The 19204-nt window shown below is 45.3% G+C and overlaps 1 protein-coding gene across 3 annotated transcripts; it reads right to left on the reverse strand.

The window, feature by feature from the left end:
* Positions 1–609: 609 nt before the first annotated feature.
* LOC149372111 (cysteine-rich hydrophobic domain-containing protein 2) lies at positions 610–19167 on the reverse strand. Of its 3 annotated transcripts, none has more exons than XM_089566467.1 (6): positions 18751–19167; positions 17845–17899; positions 15641–15796; positions 14736–14792; positions 8283–8342; positions 610–3617 (listed from the first exon to the last, which is right to left on the reverse strand). In XM_089566467.1, the coding sequence occupies exons 1-6, from the start codon at positions 18891–18893 to the stop codon at positions 3567–3569; spliced, it is 522 nt and encodes a 173-aa protein (XP_089422593.1). In that variant the 5' UTR covers positions 18894–19167; the 3' UTR covers positions 610–3566. The 3 variants fall into 3 exon arrangements, with proteins under 3 accessions (XP_089422593.1, XP_089422594.1, XP_089422595.1); XM_089566468.1 differs by having other exon boundaries at positions 8228–8342; XM_089566469.1 differs by lacking the exon at positions 8283–8342.
* Positions 19168–19204: the final 37 nt, after the last annotated feature.

Consider the following 19204-nt stretch of genomic DNA (forward strand, 5'->3'; position numbering starts at 1 on the left):
TGATTAGAATGTGGCACCCTGTCGACACAGGCCAATTTCTATTCATCCTCAGCATCTCTTTAACATCACCACTGGCACAGGGAATGTCCACTATTTCCTCATTAGAAGAACCATGTTTGCTCCCTGCTGCAACTATTAACTTGAACGCCAGAAAACAGCTAACTAAAATATCAAGCCGCACAAACAAAAATAATTTGAAAAAGAGGAACCATTGCTGCTATCTAGTGAAAAAGCAACCAACAGACCAATATAGCATGCAAACAGAGGACAGCTATAAAAACTTAAAAACCACAGGCCGTCATTTCAACGGCTTTGATATGGTCTTGCTTCCAGTGGGCACAGATCTATCTGACAACTTCAGAAGCCAATGGGCTAATGCTTACAGCTTTGCTCACGCACCACATGCATTGACCAAACAAACACACTATGAGGAACAAAGTGATCAAACTATATCCTTAACAACTATCAGCCTCGAAACAAAAGGCAATAGGTCACCAGCATGTGTAATTAATCAACTCTCAAGTTTCCCCATTTTCACAAATAAGCCCTCCGGTGGTAAAGGTAGGTGCACAAAGCCACCCAAATGTGATATGCAAATAAAGCAGCTACTTCATTATATGGCATTTTAATCCAAGCACACAAAGGCAAAAAGTACACAACAGCTCGACACTTTTGCTGATATGCATAGGTCTGCAAGCGAGTCAGATCACAAGATAAATTGTGCCAACAATAAATAGAGAGGCAAACCAGGTTAGGGCATCTCAAGAGCATCATCACCAAAGCTTTGGCTCAATTATGCAATTGTAGTAAGGTACGTTGGCCTTCAAGTACTTCAAATCACTGGATGCCCAATGTTCCCCACCCGTCCCATGCAAAGTGTGTGTCGCTGTGGCGAGTAATTTATATATACAACTATCATACAATATTTAAACGAGGCGGCAAGGAAAATGTGTGCTATTGTCGATGTCGTGGCAAGGCAACGTGCGTTAGAAGCTCGGTTTTTCACTCAAGCATCATTTCAACTGCTGCAGCAGTCATTCAGTGATCAACAGTGTTGGCATATCCCATACATGAATTTTGAAACTCATGCTGCCTCAGACCGTACAGCAGGCATGTAGCCTTCCATTTAGCTAATGGGCACGGCAAGTGATCGACCAAAACTGCGGGATTTTTATAGATCAAACACCCATCTTTATGCGATCCTTCTGCGCTGTTCATAGAAGACTTTATGGCAAGTGGGGATATGAAATGAATGCAGTAACCCTTAAATTCAAATTAAATGATCATCCAAGAACCCTGAATGAAGCAATCTGAAGATATTTTAATGTGATGTTCATAAAACAAAGAAATGACACACAGCAGGAGTGTAATTTTGTGCTGGTTCACAAGCCTCACCACTGCGATCAGTATTTCCTTGAGCTCGGAGAAGTGCCACACGATAACGGAAGTGGAATCGACCTTGTTTTGCTTGTGCGTCTTTCCGGCACTTGCACGAGGCTCACTTGGTACAGTAGCTGCTCATTTAGGCCAGTTTGTTAAGGTCTCATTGCTATGGCTAATTAGTTCAAAACATTCTCGAACCAAGCGTTCTTATTCACTTCCATGTCGGCAAACTACAAACAACAAAAAAAGCAGTACAGCCCTCCATTGGCCACAATACTTTCCGATGTTCTCCATGCCAACTTTTAAGACTGTGACCAGTACCCTAAATAATGGATACTATGGTAGTACTTTATCAAGAAACGCAAACTTCCTTGGCTCTCATGCTGTCATTGCGTCCGACACACAGCAACATATATGGATTTAAAGGTAATCTTGAGGACATGAACTCAGGTGTCTGAACATACACATTAAGATAATAATATAAAAAAAAGTTGAGTAATAGTGTAGCTGCAAGCATTGAATGTAAACGCTGAGTTCATTTCAGTTGCACAATGCATATGATGGCAGGCCAAACAAGCCCTTGCATTGCCTAATGCAGGGTTGATTGTTCTTTTTTCTTTCTCTTGTTATCATGGCCCACCGTATGGCACATGCCCAAAATTGATGACAATCTGGTGCTTTCCGTGAATTACACATCTGGCGAAAGAGCTATAATATCATCCTGCAACACACAAACAACCAAACCTTGTCCCCTAGAACAAATAACAAGCTCCAAGTGCCACTTGCTTCTGTTTTGAACCTAGAAACTGAACCATAATCTGACAAACTCATTGAATGTTTTTTATTTCATACCCAATTTTAACCTCCACTTAAATTTAAGCTCCACAAATTGAATTGCACAAACAGGTAAGCATCTATCTACTGGGTTATCAAAATTCCAGAAAACTGGACAAGCGGACAAGACAGCATGCAGGCATGGCTTGCGCTTGATGCTCGTGCATTCCCGCTACATCTAACTCTGCATGCTACTTATGAATACCATTATGTTTCCTAGTTTGACTGCTCTCTGTGATGTTGACAAGGATGAGCGAAATGCAAATGCTGCAAATAAAAGTGAGGTCTCCCATTTGCACTCGTGTGCAACGACTAATACAGCTCTCAAATCTTGCACAGCCCTGACGCCTGTTCATACGTCATGCTCCCGCACATACACACAGGAACGAGCCAACCGCTTTGCCTTCATCACATCATCGCTTGCTCTGAACAAGCGTTCACCATGAAGAGCACAATAAAACCTGCTGCCAACAATAAATGCTTTAGCTGAAAGCAAACTCCACAAAGCATGCCACCACTAAGCTTGCTTACACAATGGTGCTATGCTGCACACTTCTGTTAGCAACACTGACGTTTTACAACAACACTTGTGAGAGAAAAATAGCATACGAACAGTACATGAAGGCATGTGCTCGCTGCAGAGTAACAGTGCTGACTACAATAACAATAACATGCTACGGGCACTGGTGAAGTAGAACAGTGGTTGTTACCTTAACCTTGGTGAAAAGGCACCAGTGTATTTTCCTCTCAATTTCTTCCACTACGAACAGAACTCGCTGTCTTCGCCAACCTGCTCCGACACACTGTCCGTCTCTGGCTCTGAAACATCTGTCCAAATCATGGCTCCAGCTCGACACCTGTCGCCACTTTCTGCATTCCGGCTCGACAGCAGTGCCGAGACGTAACTATTTGATCAGGTGATGGTAGCAGGTGACACGCACTTTCGAAGCGCCTAACTCGCCAGTAGGCCGCTGTTCCTTCGGCATGCCACCTAGTTGTTCTTGCTTATATTGGGCATTGCGTGCCTTCAAGGCAAAACACGACTGGCCAAGTGAGAGAGATGGACCTCCAGAACCCCAGTGGTCTGTGCCCACTCTGTGCCTCCCTAAACTCCCCTCCTGCGTTTACAGTGAGATGCAATCCAGCAGCTTGCGGTGTCACTCGGTTTAGCCCAGGACCAAGTCCATTGCCACAGCCCCAGCCAGAGCCCGTGCCGGCAGGCGCTCTGGCTCACACACTGCTACGCCAGCGTCCACCTTTTGAGATTCACTGCAGGTGCACTTCCTTCTTGGTGCCGCCCATCTCGTCTCCAGCCCTTGGTCCAGATGCAGTGACGGTGCGGACGGCTTCTAGTCTGGCCGATGAATGGCCAGCTTTGGGATAAACTCTATGAGCAGCACCTGCAAGGGGCACCGCATCATTATAAGAAGAAAAAAAAAAGAAACGTAACGTGAAGGCATAAGGTCAAGCGTTCCTTCGGTGGTTCTAAAACAGCATTCTACAAGTACAGGAAGCCCCAGAATGAAATGAAAGAGAACAGTCTATTTGCAGACAAGAACCAACTCTGTTATTTCGACTCTCAAGTTCAAAATGTCTAATGGTTGTTACACATCCAGCGGAAAACTGCTCACAAAACGGAAAAGTGTACTAGCCACTCATACTTGCGGAGCAATCATCAGTCGAATGTTTATTATGTGTTCCCTTTCATATTGAAGAGGCCTGTACATTTCTCAACTCCAAGACCCTTCCTTTCAAAGGAACCTTCTACATTTTATGGCTGAATGACAGAACAAGGTGGAACTGTGTGTTCCAAGTGCAATGTAATACGCGAAAAGTGCCTTTTTTTTCTAGACGCCTGCCATAGATACAATTGCCTAGGATGGTCTAGTCCTAATCCGTGATGTCACTAAGCACAGGCAAACAATGAGAATAAAAGATAAATTTTTTCCAGCAGGGTTTTTTCGCAGGTGCCAACAAAACAAGTCGAATTCAAGCTCTACAAGACTATTGTGCCTGCATAGTCTTGTCATGTTTTTGTCATTACTTGCACTGCTTTCCTCGCATAACTAAAAATCAGTCAACTGATAATAATCTTTCCCCACTGGAAACCCAAGCTGCGGTCTAGTGGAGCAGCAGTAATACTGGCTTGCTATCCTGCCAGAGTGGGGCTTCAACCTTCAGTCGCCTATTGCTGTGTACCATCGCTTCCATTTTCTTATGAAGGGTGCAGCACTTACAACATGGTGGACACACATTCCGCTGCAGCCATGGATAGGCCAGTAACAACTACTGGCATTAATTGCCGAAGCTGGGAGTGCCATCTGGCCACGGTGCAGTCGTCCACAGCACCCCCACATAGGAGAGTTCAGTAACCACTTTGAGTACACACTCAGATTCTCAGCATAGAAAAACAAAAACAACAAAACAAATGCAGACTACTCTGTCAACGAGAGTAGATAAAGCATGAAACGCACTGCAGGAACGGTGTAGCACATTCTAGGACGGCTCATAGACACTAATAGTCGCGCTTGAGTCTTGGGAAGCATCCCTCATCAGCCGCTTTTCTTTTCTTAGCGTTTTTTAATGCGAATGACAGCATGCTAGGCTTTGTTTGCCGCTTTTTATGTATGGGGACCCATAGGACCAGCACTCGCCACATGCCTAAAACTGGATCATGCCAGTATGTGCTATGTGGAACGCTGGAACTTTTGCCTAGGCCAGACGCCACTGCCGCCTCTGCTTTATTGACCACCACTTCGAAGAACAAACTACAGCTGGTTACTGGCCATGCTGATGGATGGCACCATAGGAACTGCGACACTGGTGCACGCATTACGTAATGATGGAAACTCATGCAGCGCTGTTGCCTTGCTCATCAAGTGCCACCAGGACTGCGCGTGCCCCTCTCAGGCTGCAAGACAGAACTTGAGTTCCTTCGTGCCACACGCTGGCAACTATGGGACTATGAATACTATGCTGTTGTTGACGCATGCGCCACTCCAGTGGCGGCGCACCACACAGGCACCAGGGAGGTGAAGGAAAGCTTCGCTAATATATATTTAGGTTCAGCTGTGTTCTCAGTTCTGGCAACAAGATCACCCACAGCACACTAACAACGGGAGCTAAAAGCATTTCGTGCTTAAAAAATACTCCTTTGGCTTAAATGAATGCTGCACATAATCGGCAGCAAGCATGCTACTAGTAGCATATCATTAAAGCTAATACAGTTGTATTCTGGTAGTACAGTCGACGACCAATTTTTTGGACTCTCAGGGACCGCGAAATTGTCCAAAAAATCAAATTTCACCGAAAAAACCACTTTAACGCATTCCCAATATGCTGGAGGATGCAGTCAGTAGTTATGTGCACTTCTGAAGCTCCTCATGACTAAATCTTGCTGTGCGTCGCACACACAGACGACGGGTGGCGACCATTTTCACAAGTTTGGTGTACAATGTCTGCACTGCCTGCAGCATGTCATCAACGAAAGCATGGGCTGGGACAAAGTCTAGCTGCGAAAGTGAACACGCCACAGTGAGAACTGCGCTGTGCCCACAGTACGACAAGAAGGTGAAGATGGGTAAGCAACAAGCACTGAAACATGGCTGAAGCAAGCGCGCCGTTTGCGTTTGCCTTCGTAATTAAGCCTAGCGACTACAGCCAAAATCTGCACCGCAACCAGCAATACGCACTCTGCAATGGCTTGCATATAATGACACGCGTCTTTCCTGTCATCGAAACGGCAGTTGTTGATGGTGTTATGATAGAAAAGTAAGGTTGCGGTGTGTTTTGTGTGGGTACGGTGACCTCTGAAAATCACCGCCATTTTCTTTCAGCTCGCCACCTCCGTAAAGCTGTAAGCCTCACACGCTCTTCGCTGCTGCCTCTTCCCGTAGTCTGGATGAACGACTCGGCATAAATGAGTTCCGTGAACTGCGACTTTAAGTTTGTGTGGCAGACGACGTCCAGGAACAGTACGAATTCGAAACTATGGGGACGCAATGTGCCAACTCGCAGAGAATATCAGGCTCCTTTTAGCTTGAATTTCGTTTGTTTGATCGAGTTTTCGATCCCCCTTGCAGTTTTAATCAATGAGGTTCCGCTGTACACATTATATGGGGGCTTGGGCATTGGCAGCAAGTGCAAACAAGATCCAAAAAATCTAGCAGTCATGTGCGGTGCATCTGAAATTTCATGCCCTCTCACACATTGGCGAAAAAGTCGGAATAATCAAGCATGTCTGAAAAATCAGGGGTCCGAATTTTCGGTTGTTGACTGTATAGTAAAACTTGCTTGCACTGACGGGTAATGGCGAAAAAGTCGGAATAATCAAGCATGTCTGAAAAATCAGGGGTCCGAATTTTCGGTTGTTGACTATAGTAAAACTTGCTTGCACTGACGGGTAAAAGGTTAGTCAAGGTGTAAATGCGTGTTAGTCACACCTACTCTCCACCTGCTCGCACTCTTTTCATCCTGCTGACAACAGTGCCCAAAATTAGCTTTCTCTGTTGCCTGCTTCACGGACGGAATAACTTCTTCCAGAGTCTGACTAAAAACCCAGAAGGTGGGTCGCCTGTTAGAACTCTGTTTATCCAGCTTCGCCAGGTTTACCTAAGTGCTCCGGGTTGTGGCTGCTGAATAGGGAAGATATGGTGTGGTTTGGGCAGAACAGCATGTGAAAAGCATGTGCTCGGTGTAAGCGATCTGATGAAGACAAATGGGGCAGCTAAGGTAATAAATTGCCATTAATCCAGGAATTCGGATAATTTGGCCTCCCTGCTCCCTCCCGTCAAAAAAGTACATAAGACAATGGTACCACACACTCGTTAATTTGGAGTGAACTTGCGGGCGCACTGGTTAATCTGGATTGCAGACATGCCAAGAACGGCACTGAAGTCAGTTTTCAAGACACTACTGTCATCACCCAGAAACCAGTGCCAGGCCGGAAACCACCCTACATTCCGAAACTGAAAATTTACGAGGGGCAGAGCTGCTACACTAAAACTTCATTAATTCGGCCCCATTACTTCAGAAATCCGGACTGCCGCCGGAGTACCGCCAAACACCCATGCAAGTGTATGGCATCAGAAGCTCGTTTATATGGACCCCACAAGGCTCACATCTATCAATTCGGACTGGTCCCCGAAGGGGCGCCATGTCAAGATATGACGTGCTCGACAGGCAATCCTCCATATTACATTTTCTCCCGCACCCCTCTGATCTGTGCGCAAAGACAGGTATGATGACAGTTAGCAGGTTCCCATCAATAGGCCGAGAAAGTCCAGAGGTCCAGCTGCATAGTTTCGTTTTCGGAGCTTCGTCGCCAGTCACTGTCACCAGCCCACGACAATGGTGGCTATCGGCTGCACAAATCAGCGAGCCAGCCAAACAGCACACTGTTTGGTACAACGATTGCCTTGTTGCTGATCTTTTTTTTTGTTTGTTTTTCGAAAGCACCTTGCCGCTCCACAAGGAAGCTACACCGCTACCATACTGGACACTAAAAGAAGCCGCAGAAAACCTTATAATTGTGGAGCAGTTCAGCTTCCACCACTCCCGATGGCGAGCACAAATTAGGACATTTTATGGAACTGCGAGAAATCACTGCTGTTGTGCAGTTTTCATCTTCAAAGGGGACAACTGTTGCCCAGGTTCCCATAAAGTAAATTTCGCTTTCACGCAAACATTTTTTGGCAGCTTTGGGGGGCAATCCATAATTCGACATTCGGTTAATTTGGACGTTCATTCCACTCCCTTGAACTCCGAATTAACAAGGTTTTACTGTAGTATCATTACATGGCCTCTAATGCAAGCCTATACACCATAAAATAGAACTATGCACAGATTCTCAAATTTGCTATTATACAAGGAAAGAAAGTCTATCCAGATCTATCCAGACTATTCGGACTCAGCACTACATCAAGTAGGAAAGGTACTTTGGTTAAACACTCGTACCATTAAGGGATGCATGACAGCACAAGCAATGCACAGAAGTTTAAGGCTAGCTTACATCCAAGGCAGGTGAACTATCTCAGGTATACTGGAGATGAAAAAATACCACTCACATATTCCATCATGCTGTTGGAGTCGCATCTCTGTTTCCCAAGCTTCCAATGTAGTCCAAGCTGCAGAAATGTCATAAGCTAAGCAACCTTCACAAGAGACTGCACAACAGATGCATAACCAAAATGTCCCCTTAGTCCTCACACCCAACAAAAAATTTGTAAACATCATTGCTTTTGTGGCAAATTAGTGGAAGGTGCCTATAGCATTGATACAGAGTGGCAAAAGGTTGCAGTGCCACCCAGCACAGATCTAACCACACCTCAACAAAGCCACAACTTCTGCCAAAGATAACCCACCAAGGATAACCTTGGTGGTTACACCATGCACAAGGTGGCCACTGGCAGTCACTCTTCCATTGCATCAGACAAAAGGCTTATTTTCCCACTGCAAACTATCCTGCCAAAAAATACCCAAACTAAAGCACTGCCATGTCAGCTGCTCACTTCAAGGTGCCCTGGCATTGGTTCGAGTCCTGGCTCAATGCACTTGGAAAAAGTTTTCTTTATCTCTTACATGAACACACTTATAGAAATTTCAGCATTGTTTCCAGCCTCAGTTCCGACACTTTCTTTAGGCGTTGCCTTTCAGTCACCTTTGCCTTTCAGCGTTGCCTTTCAGGCGTTTCAGGCGTTGCCTTTCAGCGTTGCCTTTGGCAGTCAGCGGCAAACCTTTGTCCCGGTCTAAACGTTTGCTTCGCTTTTGGCAGGTGAGCTCTGCAAGCCAGGGGACAGTATCAGCCGGAAAGCGGCTCGTATCTTCAACGGCTATCACCTTCGCAACTGCTTCGGGTGACTGATCTGCGCATGCGGCTCAAGAAAGCTGTTGTTTCGACATCGCAAGCCATCCTTGCCTTCATTCGCTCTGGACCTGCCAAAGATGTCCCCCTGGCGCCGATCACCGACTATTTAAAGACCGTCAACTTCGTGGACCGTTGCAGTCAGCGGCAAACCTTTGTCCCGGTCTAAACGTTTGCTTCGCTTTTGGCAGGTGAGCTCTGCAAGCCAGGGGACAGTATCAGCCGGAAAGCGGCTCGTATCTTCAACGGCTATCACCTTCGCAACTGCTTCGGGTGACTGATCTGCGCATGCGGCTCAAGAAAGCTGTTGTTTCGACATCGCAAGCCATCCTTGCCTTCATTCGCTCTGGACCTGCCAAAGATGTCCCCCTGGCGCCGATCACCGACTATTTAAAGACCGTCAACTTCGTGGACCGTTGCAGTCAGCGGCAAACCTTTGTCCCGGTCTAAACGTTTGCTTCGCTTTTGGCAGGTGAGCTCTGCAAGCCAGGGGACAGTATCAGCCGGAAAGCGGCTCGTATCTTCAACGGCTATCACCTTCGCAACTGCTTCGGGTGACTGATCTGCGCATGCGGCTCAAGAAAGCTGTTGTTTCGACATCGCAAGCCATCCTTGCCTTCATTCGCTCTGGACCTGCCAAAGATGTCCCCCTGGCGCCGATCACCGACTATTTAAAGACCGTCAACTTCGTGGACCGTTGCAGTCAGCGGCAAACCTTTGTCCCGGTCTAAACGTTTGCTTCGCTTTTGGCAGGTGAGTGTTGGTTACACCTGTTGTAATTCATCACTTTTCGTGTTTTGCCGCTGACTGCACCATGTCTTCTTTGTGTACTTCTTGCTCAAAAGCCATACCGAAAGATGGGAAATTTATGACTTGCTGTGCCTGTGAGGGCGAATTTCACTTGGGGAAAAACTGCTCGTCAGTTACTGATAACGCCTACAAGAAGATGAGTACGGTAACACGTGAAACATGGAAGTGTCCTTCATGCAAGGATGATTCGGTGGCGCAACCTGACGTAGCATCCAACCCCGATGGTGGTTCGTTCTCGCAGCAACTGTCTGCTCTGAATGTGAAGCTGGATACTTTGACTACCACTGTATCAGCACTGATGGGGAAAATGGAAGAACTGTTGTTGGTCAAGGAAGCTAGTGAAAAGGTTGCTTCAGCAGTCGAGGACATACAGTCAGCTATTGACTTCCTTTCGTCACGGTATGACTCTGTGCTTGCTGGAGTGACCACTAATCAGGCTGAGCTTGCAGATCTTCGGTCACAAGTTCAATCACTGTCTTCAACAGTAGTTTCCCAGAAAGAAGTGATTGACAGGATGAGTGGAGAGATAAATGATCTCGAACAATACAGCAGACGATGTAACTTCGAGATTCACGGCCTTCCGGTCAAATCTGATGAAAACTTGCACACTTTCTTAAGTACCTTAGCAGGCAAACTAAACATTACCGATTTTCAACCAGCAGATATCTCAGCAGTCCATCGGCTACCGTCCAGAGGCGACTATATCCCACCGATCCTAGTACAGACTCAGTCGGTTTCTGTTAAGCAGAAATGGCTCGGAGCTCGGAAGGGCCTTCCTGATTTGGTGCAAGACGACCAGTCTCCTCGGCTGTTTTTTAACGATAACCTGTCTCGGGTTAATCGCGAGCTGTTCCGACTAGCAAGGTCTCGGGGCAAACAAAAGGGTTTTGAGTTCGTCTGGACCAAAAATGGGAAGGTCCTTGCAAAGCGGTCCGAAGGCGCACCTCTCATTCGCATCAACAAGTTTTCGGATCTTGAGAAACTAACATAACCATGTCTGATACAGGTTTCGTGAAGTGTTCCGATTTTTCTGAAGTCCGGAAGTTCTTTCAGTATCAAACAGGCAATTCATTTCAGTTTACTCATGTTAATATTCGCAGTATACGGAAACACTGGGACCATTTTTGTGCGTTAATTCACCCTTTTCACTTAAGTTTTGACGTCATTGCTCTCACGGAAGTGAACGCTTCGTCAGACGTGTTACTACAGTTCTCGCTGCCAGGCTACCAGTTATATTCTTACACTCGTTTACAAAGAATGGGAGGAGGAATCGCAGTTTTTGTTAAGGATTCTTGGTCCGTTTCTGAAATTAGTGTTCCTTTCACTCAAGCAGAAGTAGTTGCGCTCCGCCTAAGTACACCTTGGTTGTCGCTGGTTCTTCTCACAATTTACCGCCCTCCGTGTTGTAACGGTCGAATCTTTTTAGCTGAGCTAGATTTTGCATTATCATCGTTCTCCCGCGAAGAACACGTGTGCATTATCGGTGATATGAATATCGATATTTTACGCCCCACTGTGTCAACGGTCGCAGATTATCTGGACACTTTATCAAAGTGGGGGCTAGCGACTACAATCCACAGCCCTACACGTGAGGAATACTTAGCTGGGCAGCTGGTCGCGTCTTGCATCGACCACATCAACGTGCGTTCTCAAAACCTGTCGGTGCGGTCTGCTGTGGTTGAGGTCAAGCTTGCAGACCACTATTTCATTTGTTGCTCGTTAACAGATAGTTCCAGCCATCCTGCATCTATGCACAGCCAGCAAAAGGTCTCAGTACTTGATTATAAGCATCTTGACGAAAGAATAGCAAAGCATGATTGGGATTCTTTTATACACAGTGTGTCCCCTGCGGACCTATATGATCGGTTCGTCGATGTTTTTCGTTCACACAAAGCAGAATCTTCCCGCATGGTGAATGTTAAACAACGAAATTTAGACAATAAGTGGATGTCTCCCGCAATATTGGCAGCCATTAAAGAGAAGGATCTGCTCTGGGCTCGATCAAGACGTGCCCCAAACTGTTCTCAGCTACGACTGCAGTTTAAACATGAACGAAACCGTGTCAACGCCATGATCCGTCTGGCCAAGCGCAACCACTTTAGGTCTCAGTTTAATGACGCACGTTTTAACAGCAAGAAAACATGGTCATTGGTGAATAGTCTGAAAGGAGGGAGCGCTGCTATCTACAATGATACATATTTCATCTCGCATTTTCATAAAGATGGACAGAGCATTGCGAATGACTTCAACAATTTTTTTTCTCTGATCTCTGGTGCATCTCGAACCCCTCCTACCGACTGTCCTATGCCTCTCAGTGTGATGGAATCTGCTTTCCTTCCTGATATTACTGAAAGTGATTTAAGGTGTATACTTTTCAGTCTTAAACGTAGCAAATCTCCTGGTCACGGCCTCACGATTTCTGAATTGTGCAGAAATTTTGAAGTAATTAAAGGTGTTCTACTAGTTATCCTTAACACTATCATTTCTACTGGTATAATACCTGCTTCAATGAAAACTGCTAAAGTTATACCTTTGTACAAGGGTGGCTCCAGAAACATTATGAGTAATTACCGACCTATCTCTATTCTACCATGCATTGGCCAAATTTTTGAGAAGCATCTATTACTCACCATGACGAATTTTTTGAATACGCACAGTGTTCTATCACCTTGTCAGTACGGCTTTATAGCAGGAAAAGGAACAACGGTTCTTCTTGAAGAATTCTCTGACGTGCTAAATTCAGCTTTTGATAAGAATCAAGTCGCATGTTCTCTTTTTCTGGACGTTAGCAAGGCTTTTGATAGCATCTGCCACGTTCTTTTGCTTGATAAACTTTCTGCGCTGGGATTTCGAGGTTCGTTTTTGGAACTGCTTACTAACTTTTTACAAGATAGGCGCCAATATGTGTCGATTTCAAGATTCCATAGCGATTTCACGGCAATTGCCTCTGGAGTCCCGCAGGGTTCTATATTAAGTCCTTTATTATTCAATCTATACGTTAACGACCTTGCTAACAGTGTGCCATCTTTGCTGTTTCAGTATGCTGATGACACTGTTATTGTTGCATGTGCAAAGAAATACACTGATGCTGTTACAGCATTACAGATAGCTGCTATTAAAGCCATGGACTGGTTTAAGTTTAATCTTATTAATGTTAATACTTCTAAAACAAAACTGATCTGTTTTCATAACCCATTAAAACAAGTTGAATTAACTGACCTTGTTTATTTGCATACTTCCTCTTGTCTTAATTGCAACTGTGTACCAGTTGAATATGCGCATTCGGTCAAATATCTTGGCCTGACCTTCGACAGTGATCTCTCTTGGAAATCGCACCTTTCTTTTGTTTGCCAAAGGCTTCGTGCTGTATCGTGTGTCCTGTATAACATTAGATATTTTATGCCTTTTTCTGTCCGTAAATGTGTTGTACATGCTCTAGCCTATAGTGTACTTAGGTACGGAATTACTGTTTATGGTCACTGCACGGTTCGCTGGCAACATAGGGTGAATTCGCTTTTGCATTTGCTTCTAAAGAATATTGCTTACGACCTGTCCATTGGTAATGACATTGATATTTTTAGAAGACTAAAGCTTCCAAGTTTTAACTCTTTATTAACAGAAACTATTGTGCTAAAACACTTCTGGTACAGTCAGTTCACCGTTCCATATGTCCCTGCTCGGGATTTAAGACCAAAATACCGCTACTGCATTCCTCGCTCCTCAACCCGGTACGGTAAGCGCACACGTCATTACTATGTACCTGCCTGTTTCAATAGCTTGCCTCCTACTGTACTCCGCATGAAAACTAAATACACCCTGAAAAAAACTTTGCGGTATGTCTCCGTGTTGCTTCCTGCCCCGTAGTTATTTCAGCTATTTACTGTATTAATTTCAAATCACTGTAATCTTTCTTGATGTTGTAATAGTTATATATTTGTTTCATTCTGTTTGGTGACCATTTTCTTTTTTTGCAAAGTTCATTGCAACGTCTCTATTTTCCTTTGTTTTGCCAATGTTAGCTGTCTGCCAGGCGCTGCCACTCAAGCCCTTTGAGGCTTTGGTAGGCCTGATTTATGTTGTCTGGCAATTGACGTGAATAAAAGTTCTATCTATCTATCTATCTATCTATCTTTGGCATCAACTTTGTCGGGGTTTCAGTGTGACAATGAACTGACATTACCAAGATGCAGTGTGCATGGGGTTATGTACTTGATAAAGAAAAAGTCTTACAATAGTTGTTAACATAACACTACATTAATCTTTCTCCAGCTGATGAAACCACAACTTTCTGCAGGATGGCAAATCTCCTTCAATGAGAAAAAAAATTTAACACAAAGGCATTGTGTGTCCCATTAGCACAGAAGTCGGTCGATGTTCGTCGCCACCCAGGGCACAAAATTTCTCAGAGACGTCACCATGCTATAGCATGACATCAGCAGTAGACAATAAGGCAATGCCATCTAACAGCAAAGAAGAAAAAATGAAATTTCTTCCGACAGAGCGGGCAACTAAAACCAAGAACCTTCAGATTGCGAGGCCAACACGCAACCCATAGGCCACGAAAACGCTTTGCATCATGACGAATAAAGGTGAATCCAGTGCATGCGTTTCCTTACGAACGTATGCTAATGAGTAGGTGTGTCATTAGAAAGGAAGGAATCTTTAAAGAACCACGCTACAGAGCTCACGATGAGACAGTGCTTTCGCATTCAAAGCACATAAGCAGCCTTAAGTGCCCTCCATAACTTATTTTTCAGTCTACTGAAATTTTACGCAAATTTCGCCTTACCCATAACAGCATGGCAATGAAGCGCAGACATGAAATTCTTTGACTCTGTCAACTTACCTTGTGATAGAGATGGCTATTTTCCCAATCCAAAACTTTCTCTATTGAGTGCCGCGTCTGTGAAAGAAAAACAGACATAATGAATATAACGACTGACGCAACACAAGTGAGTGCATTGCTTTCTTACTGCTATGAATAACAATGCTTCAAAGCCAAAAGGCACAGTTCCGAGGGCATCAAAGGTACAAACAGTGCTGTAAGTACAGGCTCACTCAAATGCACAGATAGTGAATGCTATTTTGAAATCGCCGACAATATACAGCCAGAAGTAGTAGCCTCGCACCGCTGCAGTGTACTGTTCTCCGCAACTACACTTTCAGGCCATTTTTCTCTGCAGAAGCTTGAGAACTCCACCAATTTGCCAAAAGTGATGCCATACTCTAATCGGCGAGCCACAAAGGAGCAAGATGTCTAGGGAGTCTAGGGTAAATACTGTTACAGTCCAATCAGGACTCACAATCTGAATCCAAATCGCTCATTGAAACACACACTTTGGTTTCACAGAGCAAGAAATATTGCTCCGGATTGCCAACTGAAATACATCATGAGAAAATTCCAGCTCTTATTAACTAAACTTCATAAAAGTTCTTTTTTTGCTAAATTTTACTCCTCATATTCCCGGAAAGAAAAAATTCCCCGAATGGAATAACTGCATCCACAGCAGAATTTCTGATCACACAAAAGATGCTATAAGAGATATTTCCTTCAAAAAAGTCTTATTTGTGAACCGAACTGAAGTGGCAGCAGGCAAATGAAACAAGGATATGAAACCAAAGCTTGAGACTAGACTCCTGCACACCATGAAATACAGTGTACTTTCATTAAACAGGAGACCTACAAACAGTCATTCGCAGCTGCAGCATGTGCAGTGGGGCCATGTTTTAGTCCCAGGCCAAACTACTCACCCTTTTGCTGAGGCAGACAACAGGCCACAACGAGCAGCCCAGCGTACAGCAGCAACACAAGCAGCCGCAGAACAGCCACTTCACATTCACCGGCAAAGTCTTGCGCAGAACACTGTTTATGCGCAAAATGGTCGCCTTGAACTCTTCAGGTGCCACCTGGAAACACGTGTGAACGGGAAGAAACATTTTACTCCATCCAGGTGTGCTGGGGCACACAGACCTTGACTAAACTCTGGCACAATGCTCAAGCCCTATCAAAAACCATTGACTTCAACTCAGACACAGTGTTCCTAGTGCCACATTAACAAAACTGACAAACTTGAAAAGAAATATCTGCATCACAAACCTATTTGACTGAGCAAGGAAATTCAAAGGGCATGATGCAAATTCGGCACTTGGCAGCAGGACTGTCCACAACTGAAATCCTAACAAAGGCTGAACTTGTGTGACTCACAGCAAGCCCTCTATGACAGAAAAAAAAAACACTGGCAACAGTACACAGGGTCAGAAAATAAAAATTAAGAGCACACACTTCCACTGGACTCACAACTGATTTATTATAGAGAGCTCGTACTAGACATAAATCACTTACGATGAACATCTGCAATAAAATAGTGGTAAAGCAGTGTAACTAGATACAACTTGAGCAAAGTAGCGAATAGCCCTGAAAGAAGGCGCTCCAACCCATGGCATTAATAGAGAACAAAAGAGGAGCTCCATCCATGAACATTCTGCGCACACACGCTCAAAGTGCGTCTAGTCCCTGAAGAAGCTCCTGAAGGCACCAATATTTCAGCAATAATAAATACCTTACTGGTGCTGGCACCCAAGAACAAAATCTGACAGTTATTACAGCCACCCATTGCAATTGTTGGAGATACGTAAGAACATGCATAGGTATCAGCAAGTTTTCAAGGCCACTGTTACTTTGAAACCTACTGAAACGACAAGCCAACAGTGCAATTGGTGTAGCTGATTAGATTCAGAAGCTCGCATACAACACAAAAAATATACACAAAGAGCTGGTTGGTTGGTTGGTTTATGGGGTTTAACGTCACAAAGCGACCCAGGCTGTGAGGGACGCCGTAGTGAAGGGCTTCGGAAATTTTGACCTCCTGGGGTTCTTTAACGTGCACTGACATCGCACAGTACATGGGCCTCTAGAATTTCGCCTCCATAGAAATTCGACCGCCGCGGCCGGTATCGAACCTGCGTCTTTCGGGTCAGCAGCCGAGCACCATAACCACTGAGCACCATGATGACCACTCTGTAGTGCAAAATGTTTTGATCAGTGGTGAAAGGCATAAATGTCGCTCAATGAAAGCCACAATCTCCTCACAAAACTGAGCAGTGACAAGGTAGACAAAATGGCAGAGTAAATGTCACTAAATATGTTTAAAAACCTGACCAGGATCAATCCGATGATCTTAGGCTCTGCAGCCAAATGCCATAACAGCCAAAATGCCAAATGTGTTTAAATGCCACTAAGCTACCACAAGTACCTTTGTCAGAACGAACAGTATGCATGTGTTTAGTTTCTAGCAGCAGAGAAAGCCACCTGTGCATGCATATTATAAGGTAGTGATGCTCAATAAGCCAGTCGAGAACCCAGTGGCAGTGTGTGTACCCGCTTTTTCTCGTTCTGCAATTCCTTGCCACAAGTTTCTTTGTGTCAGCCCCGTATCAACTGACCCAGCAACTTATTTTTGCCTCTCTAGCACCGCGATAATTCACAGAACTCACTACACACATTGCAGCAGCAGAAACCATGCAGCTACAACATGCCTCACGAGGCCCTCTTGATGATCTATATACCTTCCGAGTTCCATATGAGCCGTAGGCACATGAACAGTGCAGATAAATCCACTGTGACCCAAGCACTTTTGGCTAATGCTGTAGATTTATTTATTTATTTATTTAAAAATGCTGCCAGCTTTGGTTTATGGCCTTTGGCAGTAGCTGACAGTGCACAAGAACACCCAAACGGTACAGTACTTACATGGAATGAAGAAAAAGTATTGCAAGAAAACTGCAGCAAAAAAAATGCGCTGAAATGAGTGGTAAAAACCAGTGGCGTAACCTTAACTAAGTCGTGAGGGCCAACGGGCGTTCATAGCCGATATTACTAACGTTAAAGCCCTTGCGAATAAATACCAGCTCTAAGTACGCGCAGAAAAAACAGAGCAGCCGTTTCCACTGTTTACCTTGGCTGACAGTGTGGGCGGGAACTCCGTGTCGAACTTGTTGCTCAGTCCAAATCTGCGGAACGTGCGTAAACAGAGCACGCAGACATCGTTAAAACAACAGCAATAAAACCGCGCACTCGATCGTAACGCGTTCGCCACTACGCTTCGAGCCAGTAAGCTGCGTAGCGACTGCACAAGCTGCGTACGGCAACGCGTTGGATATGCCGTCCTGTCTAGTTCAGAAGAGGCCCGGCCTAGCTCCGCTAGCACATAGGCTTGTCGCGAGACAAAAATGTCGAGCGGCTGAATCAGCTGATCAATAACAACACGTGAAATGGGTAAATGGATCTGGAATGTGACGTCAGTCCGAGGGCGACAAACAATGCATACAGACGCGGTGAAAGCGCTGAAACCTGCATATCGGAAAGCTTAACTGAACGAATCCAGAGAATCTTCTATTAAATGTGGGCTTCGTGGAGAGCGCACGCTACATTTTATCGAGGACGGCGACGGAACTGTAGAAGCTTGAGGAGCACGAGGCTACCAGATTTTCTTTCATGCCTTACGTTTATCTGTCATCTTTCTGAGAATTGTCTGTCTTTGCTATCTTCCCGCGCACAGCTTTTTATGCAGAACGTGGATCGAGTAGGCAAGGGGTGCCTGAGCCTAATATCCAGCCCGACAGTGGCATCCCTTCAGTTCCGCCACAGCTACGATGAAGTGTTCCGCGGAACAAACGTTTACATCCCGCCACCTGAGGCGACAGCGTGTGGATTTACAAAAACTCTCAAGACAATGAAGCCCGAAGTACCGAAACGCCTCGTCACGGCAACTCTCTTAGCGCGCGCCCTGCGGGGGGTCTTTCTTTGTGAGCGCAGCCATCGGAGCACTCGATGCCGCGCATCACACTCGGATGCTACTCACACTGTCATGTTGCCCGCGCCTCTGATGACCACGGGCTCTGGCACGAGGCTGACAAGCGAGTCTTCATTGGCCCGTTCCTCATCGTCGTCTTCCTCGTAGATTGCATCAAAATCTGCCATATTTGATTCTGGAGATGCAGCCATCGGTCGCTCTTCTCGTTCTGTACAGTTTCCTCCACGGTGGAACTTTTAAGTGGTTTAAGCAGCTACACGTATGACTATAATCGCGCGGCTAGGAATCCTTGAAAAGCGTCATCACGCAAACGCTGGCAAGGTGCAGACAGCTTCTGTCCAGGCTTTCAGCTGACTGCGGCACAACTTCGCCCACCGATCGACAGCTCAATCCACTTTTGCTAAACACTGGAGGTTAATGTTTTGCTTGCGCCTACCAGCTGGAGATAGATGGCAGCAGATGCTTTTCTGCGTTTTGTCACGTGACTATAATGACGTTTTAG

The sequence above is a fragment of the Amblyomma mixtum genome, chromosome 1, assembly GCF_055824585.1.
Source record: "Amblyomma mixtum isolate Tamu chromosome 1, ASM5582458v1, whole genome shotgun sequence".
Classification (NCBI taxonomy): Eukaryota; Metazoa; Arthropoda; class Arachnida; order Ixodida; family Ixodidae; genus Amblyomma; species Amblyomma mixtum.

Coding starts and splice junctions, on each gene's coding strand:
- LOC149372111 (XM_089566467.1), bottom strand. CDS start 18,893: ATGGCTGCATCTCCAGAATCAAATATGGCAGATTTTGATGCAATCTAC. Junction 17,900..18,750: donor GGCGCGGGCAACATGACAGT/GTGAGTAGCATC, acceptor CACGTTCCGCAG/ATTTGGACTGAGCAACAAGT. Junction 3,618..8,282: donor CCAACAGCATGATGGAATAT/GTGAGTGGTATT, acceptor TGCCCCTTGCAG/GTGCTGCTCATAGAGTTTAT.